The sequence below is a fragment of the Sciurus carolinensis genome, chromosome 8 (genome assembly GCF_902686445.1).
Source record: "Sciurus carolinensis chromosome 8, mSciCar1.2, whole genome shotgun sequence".
Classification (NCBI taxonomy): domain Eukaryota; kingdom Metazoa; phylum Chordata; class Mammalia; order Rodentia; family Sciuridae; genus Sciurus; species Sciurus carolinensis.
The window spans coordinates 22,220,313-22,242,360 of NC_062220.1; the positions used below are offsets into that span (position 1 = coordinate 22,220,313).

Sequence of the window (22,048 nt, forward strand, 5' to 3'; positions counted from 1 at the left end):
ATTAGAAATGACTGGAGAAAGTTTTTGGAATTAAAGAGACCAGAGGCCTACCTTGACCTCAGTCCCCTGCCTTTAGATGGCCCCACCAGAACTTACCTTGAACTGCTCCCAGCCCCGGGGAACGAGGCTCTCATGTAAACAAGGACTTCACAGTCAAACCTGGATTCTAATTCCACCTGCAGATTTCATAGCTCCAGGCAGCTGTTTAAAGTACCTAGGTTTCATTTTCTGTATCCAATATCAGCTTATCAGTTAGGATTTTGATGTGACATTAAGCCTTGAATTGATTTAGAAATGAGCAATAAGGAAATATTTTAAGAAACTACAAAGTTCAGACAATGGGCAGGCTTTGGAGTTATTTGGATTCAATGGGTCAGTGACATTACCAAGGGCCATTTTTTTTTTCCATCTCTGTGCCTGACATTCCCTGTTTCCAAAGGTCTCTTCTGATCAAATCCGTTGATGAATTGAGCCAATATTCTCTCCATCACTGTGGTGAGAGAGTGAGATTAAGCTGATTTGTTTCTGCTCATCAAGAACAACTCTAGGAAGTAGACAGTAGGTTCCACCTACTAGTTCCACCCAGAAGGTGAGAGAGGGTGGGTTAGATGCTGCAGGGTCCGTGTGAGACATGACAAATAAGCGCTAAGCACATGGGATTGATGGGATCATATCAATAAGTAATTATGTACAAAGCCACCTCTTCGCACCTGATGTCTAGGGAGCTTAAAAGTAATGCCGAAAAGGGAAAATAAACAGAAAGAAAACCCAAACAACCAAAGGCTGGTCAAACCTGTAAACCAACTGCCTCAGTTATCAGAGGCTGGTGAACTCTGCAGAAACAAGAGCCATCGGACTTTTGGGTAACTATGTGGCCAGTTGTCATCAATGCAGTTTTAAGCTTTTTTCGGGAGTTTAGTTCCTCAGAATAACTCTTTCATTCTCCTTGATCTCAGCAGGGGTAAAAAGTTACATATTAATATTTTTTAATAAAAGTACATAATGGGAATGTTTGGGATACAATATTTTCTTTGGTTTTATTATCAAAATTTCAAAAATTATGCCAGGGATATCTTACAGAGTCTTCTGCTCATGGCATCTAACCAGTGACCCTGGCCCTCCTCTCATCTCGCTCTTGGTACTGCTTGTTCCCAGTGCACGTGGCTGGTACTATTGGCATGGCAGGGTCTTGTCAGATCTGTGCCCTCAGGCTCATGATGAACCTGGAGACCTGGCCAACACCCAAGGCCAGGTGAGCATTGTGTCAGGTCGGGACACCCATGTCTTTTCTAGGTTTGTTCTCAGTGATGGAATGTGGGGACAAAAGTCTCTTCTGGTTTTTTTCCACATGATCCAAGCAGTTCCCAGAAGGACTTGTGGTGGTTAGGGATGACCTCCCTTCAAGTATTCCTGGAAGGTTAAGGATGACGCCTGCCTGAGCACACTTTCTTTTAGTCCCCATGTCCCATTCCCTGGGGGTCATGAATACAACCTCTGGGGGGTTTCAGACCCCAATATCAATTCCAAAACCTAAACTATAAGCAGTGGTTTAAATGGTCAAAAAGAGGCTACTCTGTGTAAAACTCATGGGACTAAATACCTGCCCGGTTCCCCTCCAGGGTACAGCAGTGACATCCAGGTAGCAGTTTTTAACATCCTTATACCAAATTGCTTTCTACTAACAAATATGGCAAATACTACTGATGCAGGAAGACACTCTGATCTGAGGCAGCCTGTTCACCCAATCCCCAGACCACCCTTCCGCCTTCCAGCCTATCCTTTTTTTCTCAAAAACCAGCAAGGGCTCTGAGACTTCGGCCCAAGGCACAGGGAACAGGAGAAAACAAGACCAGATTCTTGCTGAAGCCAGCTGAGTCTCTCCCCTCCCCATCTCTGTGATGTCCCCTTCAGGAGGCCACGGTGGGCTTGGCCTTAGCCTCTGCGCTCTGTGGTGACGGAGCTCACTGACTGTCCTTTGAATGTTGGAAGGCCTCGGCTGTAGTTGGGCGGTGGGCAGTATTAGTATCTGTACTCATCTTGGTTTTCCTCTTCCTCTTCTCTGCAGATCCGGGTGGATGGACCCAGGGGCAATGCCCTGCAGTACGAGACAGTGCAGGTGGTAGACCCTGGCCCCGTCCTCCGCGACATGGCCTTCTCCAAGGACCACGAGCAACTCTACATCATGTCAGAAAGGCAGGTAAGTCTCTTTGGGCTCTGCTCGAAATTTGTCTTGCAACTAAGTACTAGCCTGTGGCTCAGTGGAACCCACAGGAGGCCAGCAGCGCAAAGGTGATTTGATTTATTTGGGTCAATGTGTATCCTTTCCGTTACATGGCCTGGGGTCTGAGGCGGGTGTGTGTAATAGGGAATGAAACATTTGAAATATCAAAATATCCATCAGTCTAGAACAAATCTGCTGACTTCATGATGATGTGTATAAGTTCAACTCTTTTTTTTTTTTTTTTTTTTTTTGCGGTGCTGGGGATTGAACCCAGGGCCCTGTGCTTGCAAGGCAAGCACTTTACCAACTGAGCCATCTCCCCAGCCCGTGTATAAGTTCAGGGTCAACATTTACTCTCTTTTGAAGAAACCTGGTACAGATGCCCATGTTCTTGGTCCATATTTCCCTACATGGAGTATAATGTCTAACCAAAGTCACCTTCCTTGATCCTGGAGGCCTGAGATGGGTAATGTTTTCTTGCCATAAGAGCTGAGTTAGAGAAGCATCCAGATGAAGAAAGTTTAAAAAACAGAGTCTGTGTGCTGTGAGGACAAGGTGTAGTATGTGCTCTGAGCCTTCATGTGTGCCTACAACTCTGTGGAACCTCCAGAAGATTCCAAGAATAGATAGGGAACAAGGATTATTACTGTTGGCAGAAGTTGAACAGGAAGTAGCAAGGAGGGGCTTCATTCTGAGATTCAGTTGAGAATTACCTTCCTCAGGGATTCCTGAGTTCAGACCAGGAGTTGTGTCTGCAACAGGTGAAGGAAGAGATTTCCTCTGCAAATACCGTAGAGTTGAGGATATTTCCCAGAGTCCCCTGATTCCTGCCAGAGTATTTTGCCCCACAATACACAACCCACCCCAGGCGTGGATTGGCACTGCCATACCTCTGCCCGCCTTCTCTGTGTTGAATGGGTCATCCCTGGGAGTTGTCCTTCCAGTCCATGAATATGGATATGTTAGCTCTGAGTGGCAGAGGCAGCAGCCCTGGGAGACAGATCTCCCTCTTATTCATCTTCATTAGCGTGGCCTGAACTCTCTGGAGGACCTTGCTGACAGAGTCTGGATTGTTCTGCCTGTTCCCTCTCTGCAGAGTGGGGGAGACGAATTCCACATTATGCCACCCACAGGACTTGTGCATTATGCCTTGGCAGCCCACAGCGGCTCCGCCCTCCCTAAGAGCTTGATGACATCTTCTCTCGGTGTGGGGCTCCCAGTCACACTGAGACCCATTGTGGTGCTCTTGTTGAAGCCTCCATGGCTTGGGAATGGGAGTGGGGGTGCCTGAGATGGAGTTGGCCACTGGGGATGAGACTCTCCCTTTGTCTCTGTGCCTTACTTTTCAAAATGGGATTCCCACTCCCCACTCCACTCCTTACCTGCCTCCAAGGCCCTAGGAGCTGAGGGGAAGCAGCTGTTCTTGGTGGATTGAATCCTTCAGAGAAGACCCAAGATCTGCCCAAGCATTGAACATTTCAGGAATTCTTGCCTAACCTGAAAGTCAGGATTTCTGAACCTGAGATTTAAATCATCAAAGGACTTCTAAAGATGGGAAATAATAAGCTGATAATATAAGCTGTCAGCTGCCTTTGCTACCCCATCTCTCCTTGCCTGCCTCTTTGTCCTCAGCCAGCTCCTCCTCCCTAGGGGTATGGTCAGTACCCACTCAGGCTTGGCGGTGAGGCATGCTGGGAGCTCTGTATTTTGGAACATTGGAGAGGAAAGGAAGGCAGAATGTAGAGGAGTTAAGTGTTCATCCCTTCTAGAACTGCTCCTGACAGAGGTGGGGAATGGCAAATCACAGTCTCAAGGCCTCATCACTTGGGCCAACACTGGCATTCACTGGGTTTGCAGATTCGCTGGTAGTGAAGCACAGTGGTTAAGTGCACAGGTCTTGGTAATAGAATATCTGAGCATCTACCATTTACTGAGCTCTACCATTTACTAAGTACAGTCTTAGATCTCTTGAAGAGTCAGCATCCTCTACTGTCATGTGGAGGTACTAATCATACAGTGTTGTTCCAAGAATCGAGTGAGATAATACGTATAATAAGCCAAGAACCAAGGCCCGCCCAGAGTAAGTGCCTGAAGAATGGAGAAGCTTTTGTGTTTGTGAGACTGCAGTAGGAGTTTCCAGAGAGTGACTGTGTTTGGAGCCAGGCAGAGGCTGCACCAAGATTCTGGATGATCCATGGCTTGGAAGTGGCCTAACAGGGCCGAGAGTGGAGTATTTTGCTCTGGGCGTGGGGCACATAGGAGTTCCAGCTCAAGGCTGAAGCAGGCAGGGAGCAGAAATCCAAGTTCAGTAGAAGGTACATCAAGAACCCAGGCTGCTTCCTTGACTGGGTGTTTAGAGTAGAGCTGGGGACAAGAGCAGTGTGGTAAGCATACCCAGGGATTTGCCATAGTCAGTATGTCAAAACTAATTCCATTAGCCTGTGGTCCAGCCTTGGCCATGATGGGTCAGTACCCTTTGCAGGACTGAGTCTGTTTAGGCCTCTGCATGTGCGTGGTAATGGTGCACCACCTGGAAAGTACTCCCTTCTCACCTAGGTATTGTGACCTTGTCCTTCCACACTTCACTCTACTGCCACGTTCTTCAGAGAGCTGTTCCTGGACTGTCATTAGATACCTCTGCAGTAGCTCTTCTACAACCAGGCTGCTGTGACGCACACCCCCCTATCTCTTCCCCACCAGATCCTCAGCAGCCTGAGGACAGTCCTACATCCTGCATCCTGTCTGCTGAAAACTCACCTAATAGGTCCTTGACCATTTTTTAATGAATGGTAAATCTCCAGTGTTGTCATTGAACCAGAACTGAAAAAGAAAGGGACCAAAATAAATGATCTATTGTTTAATTTCCAAGTCTAAACCCAAAAATTTAAAGACTATTCAATAAAGGAACCGATAGATATATGGAAAAATGTTCAACATCTTTAGTAATAAGAGAAATGTAAATCTAAACTACCCTAAGATTTCATCTCACCCCAATTAGAATGGCGATTATCAAGAATACAAGCAACAATAGGTGTTGGAGAGGATGTGGGGGGAAAGGTACACTCATACATTGCTGGTGGGGTTGCAAATTGGTGCAGCCACTCTGGAAAGCAGTGTGGAGATTCCTTAGAAAACTTGGAATGGAACCACCATTTGACCCAGCTATCCCACTCCTCGACCTATACCCAAAGGACTTAAAATCAGCATACTACAGTAATGCAGCCACATCAATGTTTATAGCAGCTCAATTCACAATAACTAGATTGTGGAACCAACCTAGATGCCCTTTAATAGATGAATGGGTAAAGAAACTGTGGTGTATATATATACAATGGAGTATTACTCCACCATAAAGAAGAATAAAATTTTGGTATTTGCCAGGTAAACAGATGGCGTTGGAGAATATCATGTTAAGTGAGATAAGCCAATCCCTAAAAACCAAAGGCCAAATGATTTCTCTGATAAGTGGATGATGATACATAATGGGGGGTGGGAGGGAGGCAAGAATGGATGAAGGATGGATTGTATAGAGGAAAATGAGGGGTGGGGAGTGGGTAGGGGGAAGGAAAAATAATAGAATGAGACAAATATCATTACTCTATGTACACGTATGATTACACAAATGGTGCAACTCCATGTACAACCAGAGAAACAATAATTATACCCCATTGGTGTACAATGAATAAAAATAAAAATAAATGCATAAACAGCTCCCATACTTCAGGTGACTTCAGCTGATCTTTAGTTTGCTCAGGCTGCCATAACGAAAATGTGGCAGACTGGGATACTTTAACAGCAGAAATTCATTTTCCTACAGTTCAGTTGACCTTGGACAAGTCATTCAACTTCCCTGAGTCTTAGTTTTATCATTTGTAAAGTGAGAATAACAGTGATGATCTGCTTCATTTAAAGAGATCAAATAACACAAGAGCAATATCTGGTAACCTTCAGATTATTATCTTTTCTTCATGTGAGGTGAAGACCTAAATATTCCTGAAGGATGTGAATTAATGACCTGGAATGCCAATGAATTAGTCCCAGGGTCAACACATTTTTTTTCTATAAAGGGTCAGATAGTGAATGATTGGGGCTTCTGGACCACATGTGCTCTGACGCAATGTGCAACTTTGCTGCTGTAACTCAAAGTTCCACACACAGTAGGTGAACAGATGGCTGCAGCCATGTGCAATAAAACTAAAACAGGTGGTGGACAGTGGCTTCCCAACCCCTGCATCGGGCCCACAAGGAAAGCATGCTGACAGATGACCTTGACTTTGGAAGCTTTGTTGGAGTCATGGTCTGCAGAGCACTCGGGGAAGAGCAGGCACGAAGCCTTTCACCTGTTAGAAGCCAAGCTCAGAGAAACGGCTTGCTCCACCACGTTGCTTCTTAGCTCCACACCTCCTTGGATTTCCTGTCACCTCTTCGTCTGCTTCATATCAGTCTCCTTTTCTGGCCCCTCCTCCTCTTCATGTTGTGCTTATTCATGGTGTCATTCAGTTCCCTGATTTTAACACCACCTGGGCTCAGTCTCAGGTCGCTGTGTTCTGTCCTGACTCCAGCCTCACATAGCCACCTGCCTCCTTGACATTTCCACTGTACACCCCACAGAGCCCCAACTTTATACATCTGAGGCCCAGTTCTTCATCTTCCTCCCAACACTCTGCACCTCTAGTCAGCCCTGTCTCAGATGATAGCAACCACGCCGTTCAAGCTAAAGCCTTGCTGGCATCTTCGGCTCCTTTATTTATCCTTCACCTCACATCCACTGTGTCCAGAAATTCTATTGACTCTAGAAAATATTTCCAGAATATGAATATGTCCCACCACCTTACTGCTACCACTCAGCACTGAGTCTGAATATTTGCAACAGTCTTTACAACTATTCTCTCATATCTTCAGTTTTTCTCCTTGTAGCAGTTAATCTTTTAAAATTGGATCTTACCTTTCCTCCAATCAAATCCCTCCACTGACCAAAGTGCTTATAAAGACCCAGAAGGGTCTGTGTTTTGTTCCTTGAGATATCTGACCTTGTTATGGAACTGGAGCCTTCCAAGAAACTGAAGCAGTATGAAGACCCCCTCTTCAGACCCCAATTCTTGCAACAAAGTCAGAAAGATTTCAGACATGTCACTGAGAGTAAGAGGCATGAGTTTATTGAAGGGATAGGAAAGAAGGGGACACTGTCAAGGGAGAGAGTGGGTCCTCTCAGAGAGGAGAGGGACCATGTGGCTCTTGTGCATTCCAGTTTTATTGGATCCCAGAGAAGTTTCCAGACAGTTCCACCCAGGTCCACCTCTTGACTTTTTTGAGTGACAGCAGGGTGACATCTGAATTTCAAGTCCTCACTGTCATAGTCCATGCTGACTGGTTCTAATTGGATTATTAACTCTACATTCTTACAGATTTTATGGTGAGAAAGACCAGAATCTGGTCACAAAAGTTTCCTGCTTCAGGGTAACATGGGTTCCTCTTTTCTGCATTATTTTGGGTCTGTATTTCTCCTGCAATGAATGGGTAGTTTGTTGAAGAATGTTACATATCCTGTCCACTGAGGCAAGGCAGGGCTGCAGGTAAATTACTTCTTGGAAAAGAAAGCATGAGGGCCCATTTCATGGAATTACTCTCTTAACCCCATGTTCCCACCATTCATATATCTGTCCCCTAACAACCTTATCACCTCCCACTCTGTTCTTCAGACCCACTCTGCGAGTCAAGGTGGGGGCTAGTGCTCTGGACACAGAGATGCCCTCCGTGATAGTTCTCTTATATGTCAGGCACTCTTCTGCCTTAGAATCTTTGTCATTATTGCTCCCTTGGCCTGGAACTCTCCCCAGATAGCTACAAGGATTACTATCCTGAATTTTGCTTACTAGGGGCCTCCCCTAAGCACCCCAGGGAACCTTCCCTTCACCTAACCCAGAAGCTACCAGTTCTTCAATGGCTCTATTCATGGTACTATGCTGCTTATTTGTAGATAGTTTATATATTTCTTTTGTTTATTGCATGTTGTCCTCATTATAATATAAGCTCCATGAGAACAGCAATTTTGTTAATTTAAATCTTTTTAGTTCACTTATATATCACAGATCCCAAGAACAATGTCTAACACACTCACTTGAAACACATGTTGGATGGAAGAATGAATGAACAGACCAGCATGAACTCAAGAGAGCTGTGGGCCTTGAGCCTCTCATTCCAAGTCTGCTGCTCTGGCCCTTCCTGCAACTGGACACTAATATCCACCATCAAGCACACCAACATCTGCATTCCCAGATCTCTGTGGAAGGACAGACTCTTGTCTCCTAAACATGGTGGAATGGCAACCTGAATTATGACCCAAGAGACTCACATTAGAGTAGAGGATGCATTTCCTAGCTGCTGTATAAGAGAGAGCCCAGTGACAGAGAACGCTCTGCTTCCCCACATCTGTTCAAGGATATCCTACCTCCTCTCTTGGACCTTTTGGGATTTGTGGTAGGACAGTGGCCTAAAGGACTTTCTGGCCCTGGCATGTGTCTAATGGGGAACCTGGAAGGAAAAAACCCAGTGGCACTTGGAGGGGAGAGAGACGCATAAGAGAGTCAGGGGCTGTGGACAAGTGCTCAGGGTGGGTCTTCACTGACCTCTCCTACTATCCCTGTTCCCCTCCACCCCTCACTGTGACTTGTACTTACTCTTGCAAGTTCATTTCCTGGCCCGTCTCCTGGTTCCCTGCAGCAGCAGCACACAAGTCTCCATTCTGTCCCTGAGTCTACAGAGCCTCTTCCTGCTGGGCTTCTGCCCTCGCCACCATCTCTCCTGGGAATCCACTCTCCAGTCTTCCTGCAGCTGGCTGTCCCTCAGGCCTGCAGCTCTTGCTCAAATAGCCATCCTCAGAGAGGCCTTTGCTGAGCACCCTGCCTAAAGCCTCCCCTGCCCTGGCTTCCTGGCTCCTTCCTTTCACATTATTTTGCTTCTTCCCTCTGGTGCCTAGGAAAGTTCAAAAGTGACCAGTTAGCTTATGTTCCATGTCTCTGAACTAGCATGGAAGTCTCTCAAGTGGGGGGATCCTTCTCTCTCTCAGTCACTCCTAGAAAAGGACCTTGCCCAGAGCTGTGGGCCTTGTCCACACCTGAGGAGGACCAACCCTTTGTGGGGAGCCCTCTGCTTATCAGGAGCCACCTACTTGGAGATAAGGCTGAAGACTTAGAGATGGCAGCAGGGCTCTGGGTCTGGTGAAGAACCTCAATCTTTGATTCTGCCAACTCTCAGAAGCTCTAGGTTCTCACCTCTGGATGAAAGGAATTGTCCCCTTCACCATGTGGTAGGCGGGCCAGGCCAGGTGCCCTCTCCTCCAGATGCTCTTCATCACTTCTTATTCCCAGGTTCCTTATGGATGGTGACACCAGCTTCTACTGCTTCCACCACACCTGCAGGTTCTCATTCCACCCTGAGGGAAGGACATTTTGACAACCAGGGGAAATAATTTGCATTGCATTTTAGTGGTTGTGAAGTATTCAATGAACCCATAGTGAAAGAAGATTCTAGAGCATCTCTCCACTTCTGTTTGAAGCTAATTTCTGGTTCCAGACTTCCTCCCTGAATACACTGAAAGAGGCCAGCTCTAGGCACAAGGAAGGAAGCAGGGATGGTGGGGTGGGGGTTTGTATGACTAGCAGAAGTGGGTGGCGGGTGCCAGTGTATGTGTGTGTGAACAGGTATGTGTCTCTACACATGAAGCTACCTAATTCCTGGCTCTGCAGCCCCAGACAAGTTGCTAAATCCTTGGTACCTCATTCATCTTAAGCCCAACAAGCATTCACTGGGCACCTACAAGGAGTCAGGTGCTCTTCTAGATCCTAGGGACTCTGTGCAGAACAAGGCAAAGTCCCTGTCCTTAAACAACTCACTTTCAGGACAGTGAATGTGTGAACAAGGAAATGGATGAATGCCTTATCTCAGATAATGGTGAATATGATGGAAGTCGAAATGGGCCCAGGAGGAACAAGGTATGTCTAAGAACATGGTGGGGAGTGGTCTTTGAACTCCTCAAAGAAGGGACTTGTGAGCAAAGGGCAGAAGTGACAGGAGGTGACTTTCAGGGTAAGCATGGCCCAGGCAGAAGGGACAGCAAGCACAATGACCTGAGATAGGGACACAACCAGGGTATCTCAGGACATGGAAGGGCTGTGCTGCACAGAGAGAGAAGCACAGGTGGTGGGGGATGCCGTTGGAGAGAGGCTTGCTCCCTGTGGCCACACTGGTATCCATAAACTGGGGATAGAGTACATAGGACTGAGCGAGGCTGGCAGCAAGATTCAATGAGGCAGTACACACAGACAGCGTTCAGCAAGGCACCGGTAGTGAGAGAACACCCAGGACATGTTGGCTCTTTGCTTGATTATTTGCAAATTGTGCAATCCCGTGGCCAGGCCATCCTTCCGCTCCATGGATATGGGAATTCCTCTCCATTCTCACTCAGCAAGCACTGATTCTATCGACACATTTTCTTGGACTATATGAGTGCACGCTGCTAGGTGTCGATGTCATTTTGTCATAATATACCTGTCTGTGTCAGTGCCGTGTTATGTTTCTCTCTTTGTCCTTTCTTCTGCACAAGTCTGAGTGTCTCGTATGCGTGTGCGTGGGAGCGCCTACTCGCACGTACATGCGTACCTTCTGATGTCTGTCCTCTTCTGTGTGTCTCTGTCAGCCTCCTTCTTGCTGTGCCTATGTGTGTGTGTGCCTGTGTGGTGTGTACTCCCTACAATCCCAGGAACCCCCCGGGGATGTCTGTACACACTGAAATCACTGCGATAAAAACCTGCCAACCAATGAGAGGGAAGTGAGAGGAGATGTCAGCAAGGCAGATAAACGAGGAGATGAGGTGACAGAGTCAGGCATCCCGGGGCCCTGGAGCGACCCACACAGGAGGAGAAGCAGCTGTCCCCTAGACAAGGCAAGTGTCTTCTTTGACAGGCCCCAAAGAAAGTGGCAGATTTCACAGTAAATTTCACCATCTCTGCCACCCCACACCCCAGCGCTTCCCTGCCTGAGAGCCGAGGGCCCGCAGCACATGTTTCTGCTTGCTGGGGACTCACTTTCAGTTGTGTCTGGGCCAAAGCCATCTTTCATGGCGTCTTTTGTTTTCCTGGACTTCTGCTGACAGTGGGTCTGCTTCCAGGTGCCTGGGGACATTCCCAGCCTGTCCTTCTGAGCTTCTGGCACTGAAGTCATGGCTCTGAACGGGGAGGACGCAGATGCAGACAGGGGCTGGGAGGTGGCCTGGAGGTAGATGGGCTGCCAGTCAGAGTTACCTTACAACATAGGTAACATTAGCCAGGGCTGATCCCTTCATTCATTCAATAAACATTCAGTAGGCACCTACTGTGTGCCAGATACTAGCCAAGGCTTACAGGTTACACCAGTAAGGAAACATAACTATCCCCATGGCTAAAGCAAGGGGAGCAGGCAAGAGGCAATCAGAACAATCATCAAGCACAGAGTGTGGCAGGTGAAAAGCTATGGAAAGAGAAACTGAGCAGGTAAGTGGAACAGAAGCTGTGGCGGGGCAAAAAGCACTGTGATTTTTAAGTGTTCAGAGAAGGGACCCCAGAGAGGCAAAGTGCCCACAGGTGAGGGGCCACGGCAGACTTTTCAATCCCCTTTCCTCTTCAAGTCCTGTGTTTTAGGTTCGAGATTGAGCCAGGTTAAGCCTGCCCTACAGGGGCAGGAGATAAGAAGGTGGTTTTGTGATTGGGATTTTTGGCACACTCAGAGTTTCTGAGGGAAGCACCATCAAGGGAAAGTGGATTGTGGTCCAATAAAGGCTCATGCCAATAAGAGCTCAGGATCCCCAAGTTTATGGTGTATCTGCCAAGGATTGCATGCAATAAGGGGTCATTGCTACTTCTTTGTGCCTCAGTGTTCCTCCCTGTCCCCAGCTTGCCTCCCAGGATGTTCCTGGGCAGCTGATGCAAGGTCTGACAGTCTTGGGTGTCTGCAGACACTGACTCTCTGGAAGGTGCTGTTGTGGAATTAGTCTCTGCAGCCAAAGGCAGTGGGCTCCTGCAGGGGTGACTCCCACTCTGTAGGCTCTGGGTCCCCCAGCTTGTCTCACATGAGGTATGTTTGACAGTGATGCCACCCTCTCTCCACCGACCTTTCTGTCCCCTGTGGGGGACCGACTTGTCCATTCTGGTTGTGTTTGGATGGCTGACACTGTGACAAGCCCATTTAGACATTTGCTCCTAGCACCCAGACTGGGCTAAGTCTGATAGCTCCTGGGAGAGCTAACTTGAAGTATAGTCCTGAGAGGTGAGTGACAGGGAACGGAGCCACCTAAGGCATTCTCAAAAAGAGAAAAGCTGTTGCAGCGATTCGCCTAATTTCACTGAAGTGGAAGCCTTCCTACTGGGTCGGAGTGGATCACAAAGGTTCCCGTATGTCTGGCAGAGATGGTCCCCTTCTCCCTTCCTTCTCAGTCAAGGCAGAACTTGTCTCCATTGTGCCATCACAGAGCTGGAGGGAGCAGAGGGGAGATTGTTTCCCTCCCCAGGTTTCTAGTCCAGGGGTGCTGGCTGCCTGGATTCACCATGGTCCTAAGCCCGCGGAGCTGAACACATCTCCAAGGTTGCCCTGATGCAACTCTCTCCTGCTGCCCTTTCCCCTTTGTGACTGGTGAGCAAACAAAGCCCAGAGAAGTAAGGAGTGCATCCAGAGTCTCACAGCAAGCTAGCAGCAGAGCCGAGTCAAATCCGGGACTCAGTGCCACTCTGTGGCATCTCCCCAGCCCCTGTCCAGCGAGGAACGGGAGCTCTCTGGGAACAAGAGAGGCTATCCAACCTTCTCATAGTTACAGCAGACAAGTCGTGAATGCACTCTCAGATGTCAGAACACAACTTAGAAGGTGAAAGAAATTGCTAGGGGCGTGGTGGCAGAACAGAGAAGAAAGGATGTCAGTGAGAGGTCAAAAGTGGCCCTTCCAGCGAAGGAGGTCCCTTGTCTCTTCTTCCCTGATTCAGCCTGATGCAAGTAGGGAAAAGAGTTCCTTGCAACATTGGGGCATCTTTGGGTACACCGAACCCAGGCAGTGCAAGCCCCGCCCAAAGAAACAGGCAGGGAAGCCCCCCCTCGCCATCCTTTCCCGGCACATGTGCCTAAGTGACCACTTGTGGGGGAAGGAAAGTCTCCCATCTGAAGGTGATGGAGTTTAGAAGCTTCCCTGAGGAAAGAAAGGCTCTTAGATGGTCTTAGGGGTGACTGGAAGGCAGGCCTATGTGCAGACTGGAGACCACAGGAGTTATGAATATACCATGAACTTGGCTTTTCCTCCTGGCCCTCAGTGCTCACCAGCTCTGTGATGGAAATGATGTTCAGTGCTCTTAGGACTGGGGTGGGTATATGTGAAGCACCTGGCTCGCAGGAGGGTCTTATTAAATTGGTTGTGGTGGTGTCATTGCTGTCTTTATCATTATCACTATTATTTTTAGAGACTGTATTGTTGGGGCACCAACACCTAGACAAACCTCTGCTTGATGGCCAAAGGTCAGTTAAAGTCCAGGCACCAGCTACCACCTGGAGTCCCCGCATCTCTCTGTCTGTTCAAAGCCCCTTGGGAAATACAAAGGTGCAGGCTCCTTTCCTACCAATGAGCAGGGGACAGAGGGGCTGGGAGATCCCTCCCTAATCAGAAAGAGCTCGGTCACCTCACTGGGCTCTGTGGATTTTCCCTTGTTGTTCTACTTCCCCACTTTGGGAAGGCATTTCAACTCCATCTGATTCTTGACAATATCACAGACTCTGCAGCTGAAAAAGTCTCTGGAGGCTTAACTTCTAGGACATTCAGGGAAGATGGGGAAAATGGTTGTTCCCTTCTCTCTGCCCCAGAACAAGGAGGTATATAAGGGCAGAACACAGTTGGACAAGGAGGGAGGGATGGGGACAGAGCAGGAGAGAGACAAGGAGATCCGAGAGCCATTGATTGGGCAAAGCTCTGGCAGCCCTCTAAGCCTGAACGCCATTAAGCGTCTGTCTTTGGCAATTGCCCTGACAGTTGCTCCCTCTCTTAACTTGGCATCAATGTCCCCATACTTTCAGTCACTCTAACTGCCATTTTTAAAGACAACCACCTGTAAAATTCTACTTAGCAGCCTGGGAGGGGATTTACAAGATGGGCACGCAAGACCAGGAGCGGCATGTCTGCCACCTTTCAGCTCCTTCTCACTAAGTGTATTTATTAGGTGCCCACTGTATGTCCAGTGCAGGGCTCAGTGTTGTGTAAAAAGAAGAGTAGAAATAAGATCCTGTCCTGGAAACTCTGTAGGGCTGGGCCAGAGCAAGCCCAGCTTGAAGGTCATCAAATAGGGAGTCTCCCATAGGAATTATTTAGCCCATATTCTCATGGAGTTAGGGGTTGGGAAGGCAAAAGTCATCCACTAGAAGGGGACATTCTCCTTGTGTGTTCCAAGGACTCTGGTCTTGAGGCTGGAAATTTTTTAAGGGTATGTCCCAAGATTCCCACTAGCCCTCAGTTCTGCAGGTGGCTCAGGCTGTTCTGCCCGGAAGCACTCAGGATTCCAGCCCTGTCTCTCCTGCCCTCTAACTGTGGCCTTTGAATGGAAGTGGTTAAATTCCATGAGTTCTGATTGACCAGAACCAGAGTTCTGTAGAAAAGAGAGAAAGGAAATATGGAACAATTTAGTAAATTGCCCACTTGGTTTGAATATCAGTCAGACATTTTCAAAAGTAAATAGACACGTGTTAATTTATGCCATTGTTCAGATGACTAGAAGCCATCTGCGCTGTCACATTACTATCAAATGCAGTATAGGTATAAAAGGAGAGATTACCAAATGGCAGAGCTGTCTCTCACATGAGTTTGTAAAGTACAGTTCAAGTAGACACTGGGCAGGAATTTGAAACTGACTCAGAGGCATATGCAGTAATGTCTGTTGAGGAGGCTACTAGATCCTTATTTAAAGTTCAGAAAAACAACCAGGGTGGGGACAGGTATAGACTGCATCCTCTTCCAGAAGAATCTAAGCTGGTGCTGCTGATAGTTGTCCGGTGATGTGCCAGATCCCAAGAAGGTGGGTCAGGCTGCAGCCAGAAACACCAGCTCTGCTTCTTGATCTTGGCTTTGCTATTCAACCTTGGCAAAGTTGTTTAACTTCTGGGGACTCCAGTTTTCTCAACAGTAAAATGAAATTATGTGCATGCCATTGACTCAGTAGTTACAATCAGTAAATTAGAAAACCTATATAAAATTCTTAGAACAGTACCTGGCACATAATGGGGGTTCAATCAATCTTAACTTTCATTTCCATTATTTTCAGTTTACTGGCAATTAGTATGCCCATATTATATTGAAAAAAAATCTACCTGTAATGATCTTCTCCTATTATTCATAAACTCACTTCTCTAGCCTCTGGGGCACATTAGGTCCCTGTTAATTTGTTTGTTTGTTGTTTGTTTTGGGGGGGTTCCAAAAGTGACAGAGAGCCTCCTAGTGGATGGAGAGTGCCCAACTTGCTTTCTGAGACACCCCTGTGACAGTGGCCACCACTCATGCCTGAAGTTGCCTTCGGGTGAGAGGAAAGGTCCTTCAAGAGGAAGTTCTGTTCTCCTGTCCACAAGACAAGGAGCTAAATGCCCTCTCCTGTTAAGATGAGGGATCTTAGGGACAGGGGTGGTACACATGCAGTCAACTGTGGGAACATGTTCCTCTGCCTCAGTAGAGATTTAAGCATCAGTTGGTCCAAAATTTTCCAAATTTATTTCTCAAAGTTCTGCAGTATATTTTTAAAAAGAATTTCTTTGATCAAGTACATTTGGGGCAATCTGAGTAGACCTGATATCTTGACTGGAGCCTATCTTAGAACATTTCTCTGCTCATGGGTATTCTGAATCTCTAAGCTACAGGTAGGGTGACCAACTGTAGGATGCAGTGTCTCTCAAATGCATCTGACCTCAGCACTCACTGTGCCAGGAACTTCCAGAGCCGTTCATAAAAAGTGGACCCGGCATTATGGAAGCCTCACTGGGAAAGACAAATCTCTCCCTAGTTCTAGAAGTTTCTGCTTTCTTTTCCTGGGCTGGTGGCCCTGGCTTTATGCAGGACTGTGGTCACTCCTCTTTTCTGTTCTTCATCTCAAAGCACAGACTAAATTTTCGGTCATAGCGTGAGGGATTCTGGGGAAGGAGTTTCTTCCCACCAGATCCTCAATCTATTCCCATGAGGTTGTGGCAGCTGCCCCCTGCAGCTGTCACCTGACTTGCTCAAACTCACAGAAGCTCCCAGGATCAGATTGTTCCATCCTAGGCCTGTGAAGCCTTCTTCAGTTCTGTGCTTAGCTCCAGACCCTGATCCATTATTCATTTCCTTCTCTAAAAGTTAGACATTTTATTAAAACTATGACTATTCTACCTCTTACCAACTGTCAAAACACAGAGTGACAGTTCTCACCTGAGATTATTGTGTTGCACCAATTTGCATATTCGCAGGTGGTTCTTAATGTTGGGACCATTTTTATTCTCAAATATTTTATTTTACTAATTAAAATCAAATGCCGATAACCCAATATCTCCAAATTAACAGTTATCTGGATAAGGCTATTAAAAATGTATTGTTTTGCTGTAAAATACCAAAGACCAAATTCTAAAACAGTGATCACAAAGTTCACTTTGATGTTAAATAACTATTTAATAGCACAGGGGAAGAAACTATTAGAACTTTTAAAAAATTTTTCTACTTAAAACAAGAGATTTAGCTTTATTTGTATTTATTTTATTTGTATTTATTTTTATTATTTTATTTTTGTAGTACTGGGGATTCAACCCAGGGGTTCTCTACCACTGAGTTACATCCCTAGTCCTTTTGTTTTGTTTTGAGATAGGGTCTCGCTAAGCTGCAGAGGTTGACCTTGAACTTGCAATCCTCCTGCCTCAGTCTCCCCAAGTCCTTGGGATTACAAGTGTACACCACCAGGCTCAGCTACTTTATTCATATTTTATATGCAATTGATACTGGCTACACTCTCCCTCTTGGTCTGTACCATTCATGCTTAGTCATACTGAGTCAGCCATTCATGAAGTGAAAGACCTCTACAGTGAAAACTACAGAACACTAAAGAAAGAAATTAAAGAAGACCTTAGAAGAGGGAAAGATCTCCCATATTCTTGGATAGGCAGAATTAATGTTGTCAAAATGGCCACACTACCAAAAGTGTTATACAGATTCAATGCAATTCCAATTAAAATCCCAACATCTTTCCTCCTGGAAATAGAGAAAGTAATTATGAAATTCATTTGGAAAAATAAGAGACCCAGAATAGCCAAAGCAATCCTTAGCAAGAAGAGTGAAGCAGGAAGCATCACAATACCTGACCTTAAACTATACTACCGAACTATAGTAACAAAATGGCATGGTATTGGCACAAAAATAGACAGGTAGACCAGTGGTACAGAATAGGAGACACAGAGACAAACCCACATAAATACAGTTATCTCATACTAGACAAAGGGGCCAAAAACATACATCAGAAAAAAGATAGCCTCTTCAACAAATGGTGCTGGGAAAACTGAAAATCCATATTTAGCAAAATGAAATTAAATTGCTATCTCTCACCCTGAACAAAACTCAACTCAAAGTGGATCAAGGACCTAGGAATTAGACCAGAGACCCTGCACCTAACAGGAGAAAAAGCAGGCCCAAATCTTCATCATGTTGGCTTAGGACCTGACTTCCTTAACAAGATTTCTAATGCACAAGAAATAAAATCAAGAATCAACAAATCAGATGGATTCAAATTAAAAAACTTCTTCTCAGCAAAGGAAACATCAATAACACGAAGAGAGAGCCTATAGAATGGGAGGAAATCTTTACCACGTGCACCTCAGATACAACACTAATCTCCAGGATATATAAAGAACTCAAAAAACTTAACACCAAAAACCCCCAAATAACCCAGTCAATAAATGGGCTAAGGAACTGAGCAGACACTTCACAGAAGAACATATACAGTCGATCAACAAATATATGAAAAAATGTTCAAAATCTCTAGTAATTAGAGAAATGCAAATCAAAACTACCGTAAGATACCATCCCACTCCAATCAGAATGGCAATGATCAAGAATACAAGCAGCAATAAATGTTGGCGGGGATGTGGGGAAAAGGTACACTCATACATTGCTGGTGGGAGTGCAAATTAGTACAGCCACTCTGGAAAGCAGTATGGAGACTCCTTAGAAACTTAGAATGGAACCACCATTTGACCCAGCTATCCCACTCCTTGGTCTATACCCAAAAGACTTAAAATCATCATACTAGAGTGATGCAGCCACATCAATGTTTATAGTAGCTCAATTCACAATAGTTAAGCTATGGAAGCAACTTAGATACCCTTCAATAGATGAACAGATGAAGAAACTGGTATATATACACAATGTAATATTACTCAGCCTTAAAGGAGAATGAAATTATGGCATTTGCAGGTAAATGGAAGGAATTGGAGAATATCATGCTAAGAGAAATAAACCAATCCCAAAAAACACAAGTCCAAATGTTTTCTCTGATATGTGGATGCTGATTCATAATTGGGGGGAAGGGGAATGGATGAATAGAGGAAATTTGGGTTGGGTAGAGGGGAATAGGGGAAGGGAAGGAGGCGGGAGAGTGGGAAAGATGGTGGAATGAGATTGACATCATTACCCTGGGTACTTGTATGATCCCACGAATGGTGTGACTTTACATCATGTACCACCAGAGAAATGAATGGTTGTGCTACATTCATGTACAATGAATAGCAATGCATTCTGCTATCCTATATAACTAATTAGAACACATAAAAATAATTTAAAAAGAAGGCATGGTGGTGCTTGGGAATTCCACACTCTGGAGAGGTTGTCACTGGCACCCTTACTGCATGATTCAGTTTCACAGAGTTACAACAAATTTGAGATTTATGTGTGAGAGACCTTATCAACATTGTTAAAGCCACCCTTTAAATAGCATCCTTATTATACTTCGCAACAATGAGGAAGTGGCTGTGAAACTTTCTTGTACAACAGAAACGTTTGCTGCTTATGGAAACAAGATGAAACGTTTTTCTTTTAAAAGAACCAAAATGTTCCACATTTGTTGACCTCTGCAGTTTTGACATCCAGCTGTCAGAGCACACCACTTCGCTGGTACTTCGAAAAAATAAACAATCTTTCCCTTTGATATAAAGGTAGTAATGTTAGCAATAGACAAGAAAGTCTATTGGATAAGAATTTATGGCATAGAGAAACCATTTTTGGGGAAAAGGATGCTTGGAAATACTTTTACCATTATGTTATTTTGTTGCTGATAACAAGTGTGACACTTAAGAATTCATATCTAAAAAATTACATAACGTCGGTCGTGGGTTGCAGTGACTCAGGAGGCTGAGGCAGGAAGACTGCAAGTTCAAAGCCAGCCTCAGCAACTCAGTGAGACCCTGTCTCTAAATAAAATACAAAAATGAGGTGGAGATACGGCTCAGTGGTGAAGGGCCCCGGGGTTCAATCCTTGGTATAAAAAAAAAAGAAATTATAAAACTTAAGAGCAAGATCCTCTACCTGCTTGAAAACCTTCCAAATGAAGACCTTCAGAGAGTTTTGACCCATTTGTTAAAAACAATAAATAAATAAAATTCAGCATCTTTTAATTAGTTTTAAGAACAACTGGTTGACATCAGAGAAGATGGAAACCTACTAAACTCAATTTCAATAGTCTTTACTTAAGTGGTTCACAAGACTGAAAGAAAATAACTATCTTGAGTTGGCATAACTGACAACCGACTTTTTGCCTGTGAGGTGTCCTTTTCCATTATGACTGTCACTAAAGCACGTTATTGAAATAAACCAAACCCTGGATCTTAGAATCACATATCACTGAGGGCTAAAAACAACCTGTTTTAAAAAAAAATAATAATGAGGCCAATCTTAACAGTCTTATCAGTATTAATAATAATTTTGTTGGATAGTGAACTGTTTTGTATTACTCATTAATAAAATAAATAAAAACTAAGGTGCCATTTATCTTTAGCTCACTTATTTCCTAAATTTCTATACATTTTAATAGTGTGATATGCTAGTGAGTGTGATGTATATTCTTTTTTATTTTTTTGTTTATTTTTTATTAGTTCTAATTAGAAGTACATGACAGTAGAATGTATTTATGCATTTTGCTAGATCATACATAAATGAATTTTTTGATTGTACATATCGTAGAATCACATCGGTAATGTAGTTATATATGTACATGAGGTAATAATGTCTATTTCATGCTACTATCATTCCTACCCCCATATATTCTTAATCAATAAATATGTGTGCATTGTAGGTACATGTTCAAAATATTTTTACTATGGGATGTGTAGATAAAGCCATTTAGAGAAATTTGACCTATGGAGTCTGTAAACTTGCAGCTTCTTTTTAAATTAATCTTATGTAAATCTCTGATTCTCACGTTCCTGTTTCTTTCTAAATCTGTCCCCTTTGCACCAAAACTTCATTATAATGGCTGTCAGAATGGAAAAGGACACCTCACATGCAAAAAGTCCATGGTCAGTCCAGACTCCGCTCAGAAGTTCACAGAGCCTCCACACGTCAGAGTGAGTGGAGAAAGTATTGTCAGCTTCTTGAATTCTGGGTAATTTACCCACTATTTTCTAGATCTTTCTAGAGCCCAGATCCCTGAACAACCCATGGAGGATCCTCTCTGGGAGCAACCATAAGGACCTTGAGTTGGTGCTGACAGATAAGAAATCTCCAGACAAGCAGACAGCGTTAGCACAGTCTGCCTGTTAACACTGGGAGAGTCTCACATAAACGTGGCCAGGATGCCGGGGGAGCTGGAGGAGCGTTTCCCGGACCTGCGTCTGCCGTTGGCCTTTCTCATTATGTTTCCCATTTCCCGTGCATTCCTTTCTTCTCATTTCATTCCCGTTCTTTCCCGTGCCCCACCTTTTCCCTCTCCCCTTCCTCTGCACTTTCATCTCAATCTCTGAGTCTCTTGTCTGAGATTCGCCTTCCATTCTCCCTGTCTCTGAGGAGGGGGCGGAGTTGGAATAGGGTCAGGCCAGTGTTTTTCAAACTGCTGGTCATGACACATTAGCGGGTCACGAAATCAATTTAGTGGGTCACGAAATCAATTTAAAGGGTCATGACCAGAATTTTGTTTTAAATGAAATAAAATAAAATCGAATAGGACAGTGTCCATCAGACGTGCCCGGGTAAGTACCACTTGTGCTACTCCATGTGGGTGTGTGCTGGGCTGTGATGTAAGACATACCTCTCGGCAGAGACCTGGTCAGAATGGAAGTGTTGGTCCGGGGGAGGACTGGCACGTGCTGGCAATACCCTGACTTCTGCTTTGGGCAGCCAGTTCACATTTCAAGCTGTGCTAATGTCATCATCTGTCCTTCTGCTAGTTTCTATTCAAGTGATTTCTCAATTTCAACAATCCAGCTTCAGTGGTTCTTTGTTGACCGATTAGTAGGTAACTGTGGGGTAGCTGAGAAGGTCTAGGACAGAGTTAAGCCATCTGGATTCAAGGCCTTGTCTTTTGTGAGGTCTTGACTCCTGAGTCTTGATTTTCTCACTTGTGAACCAGATCAATTCTTTCCAACCTGTTTCTACATTTGATACATTAAATAAAGGTATGTGTACAACTCACTGGGGTGAAGGATATCTACTTATGACCACAGGGGACCAGGCTCTGGGGAATTCTCATCTCTAGGCAATTTCCCCTACTTCACTTGTCCAAAGGACCAATGTGGGAACAAGACTCTGGCTCATCAGTGTGCATCGGCTGGAAG

At 45.1% G+C, this 22,048-nt stretch overlaps 1 protein-coding gene across 2 annotated transcripts in view; it reads left to right on the plus strand.

The window, feature by feature from the left end:
- Plxna4 (plexin A4) overlaps positions 1–22,048 on the plus strand; it is a 433,305-nt gene that overhangs the window by 271,131 nt on the left and 140,126 nt on the right. For both annotated transcript variants that reach the window (XM_047561306.1, XM_047561307.1), the window contains exon 4: positions 2,066–2,197. In XM_047561306.1, coding sequence (XP_047417262.1) covers positions 2,066–2,197 — 132 coding nt within the window. The remainder of the gene's footprint in view (positions 1–2,065; positions 2,198–22,048) is intronic.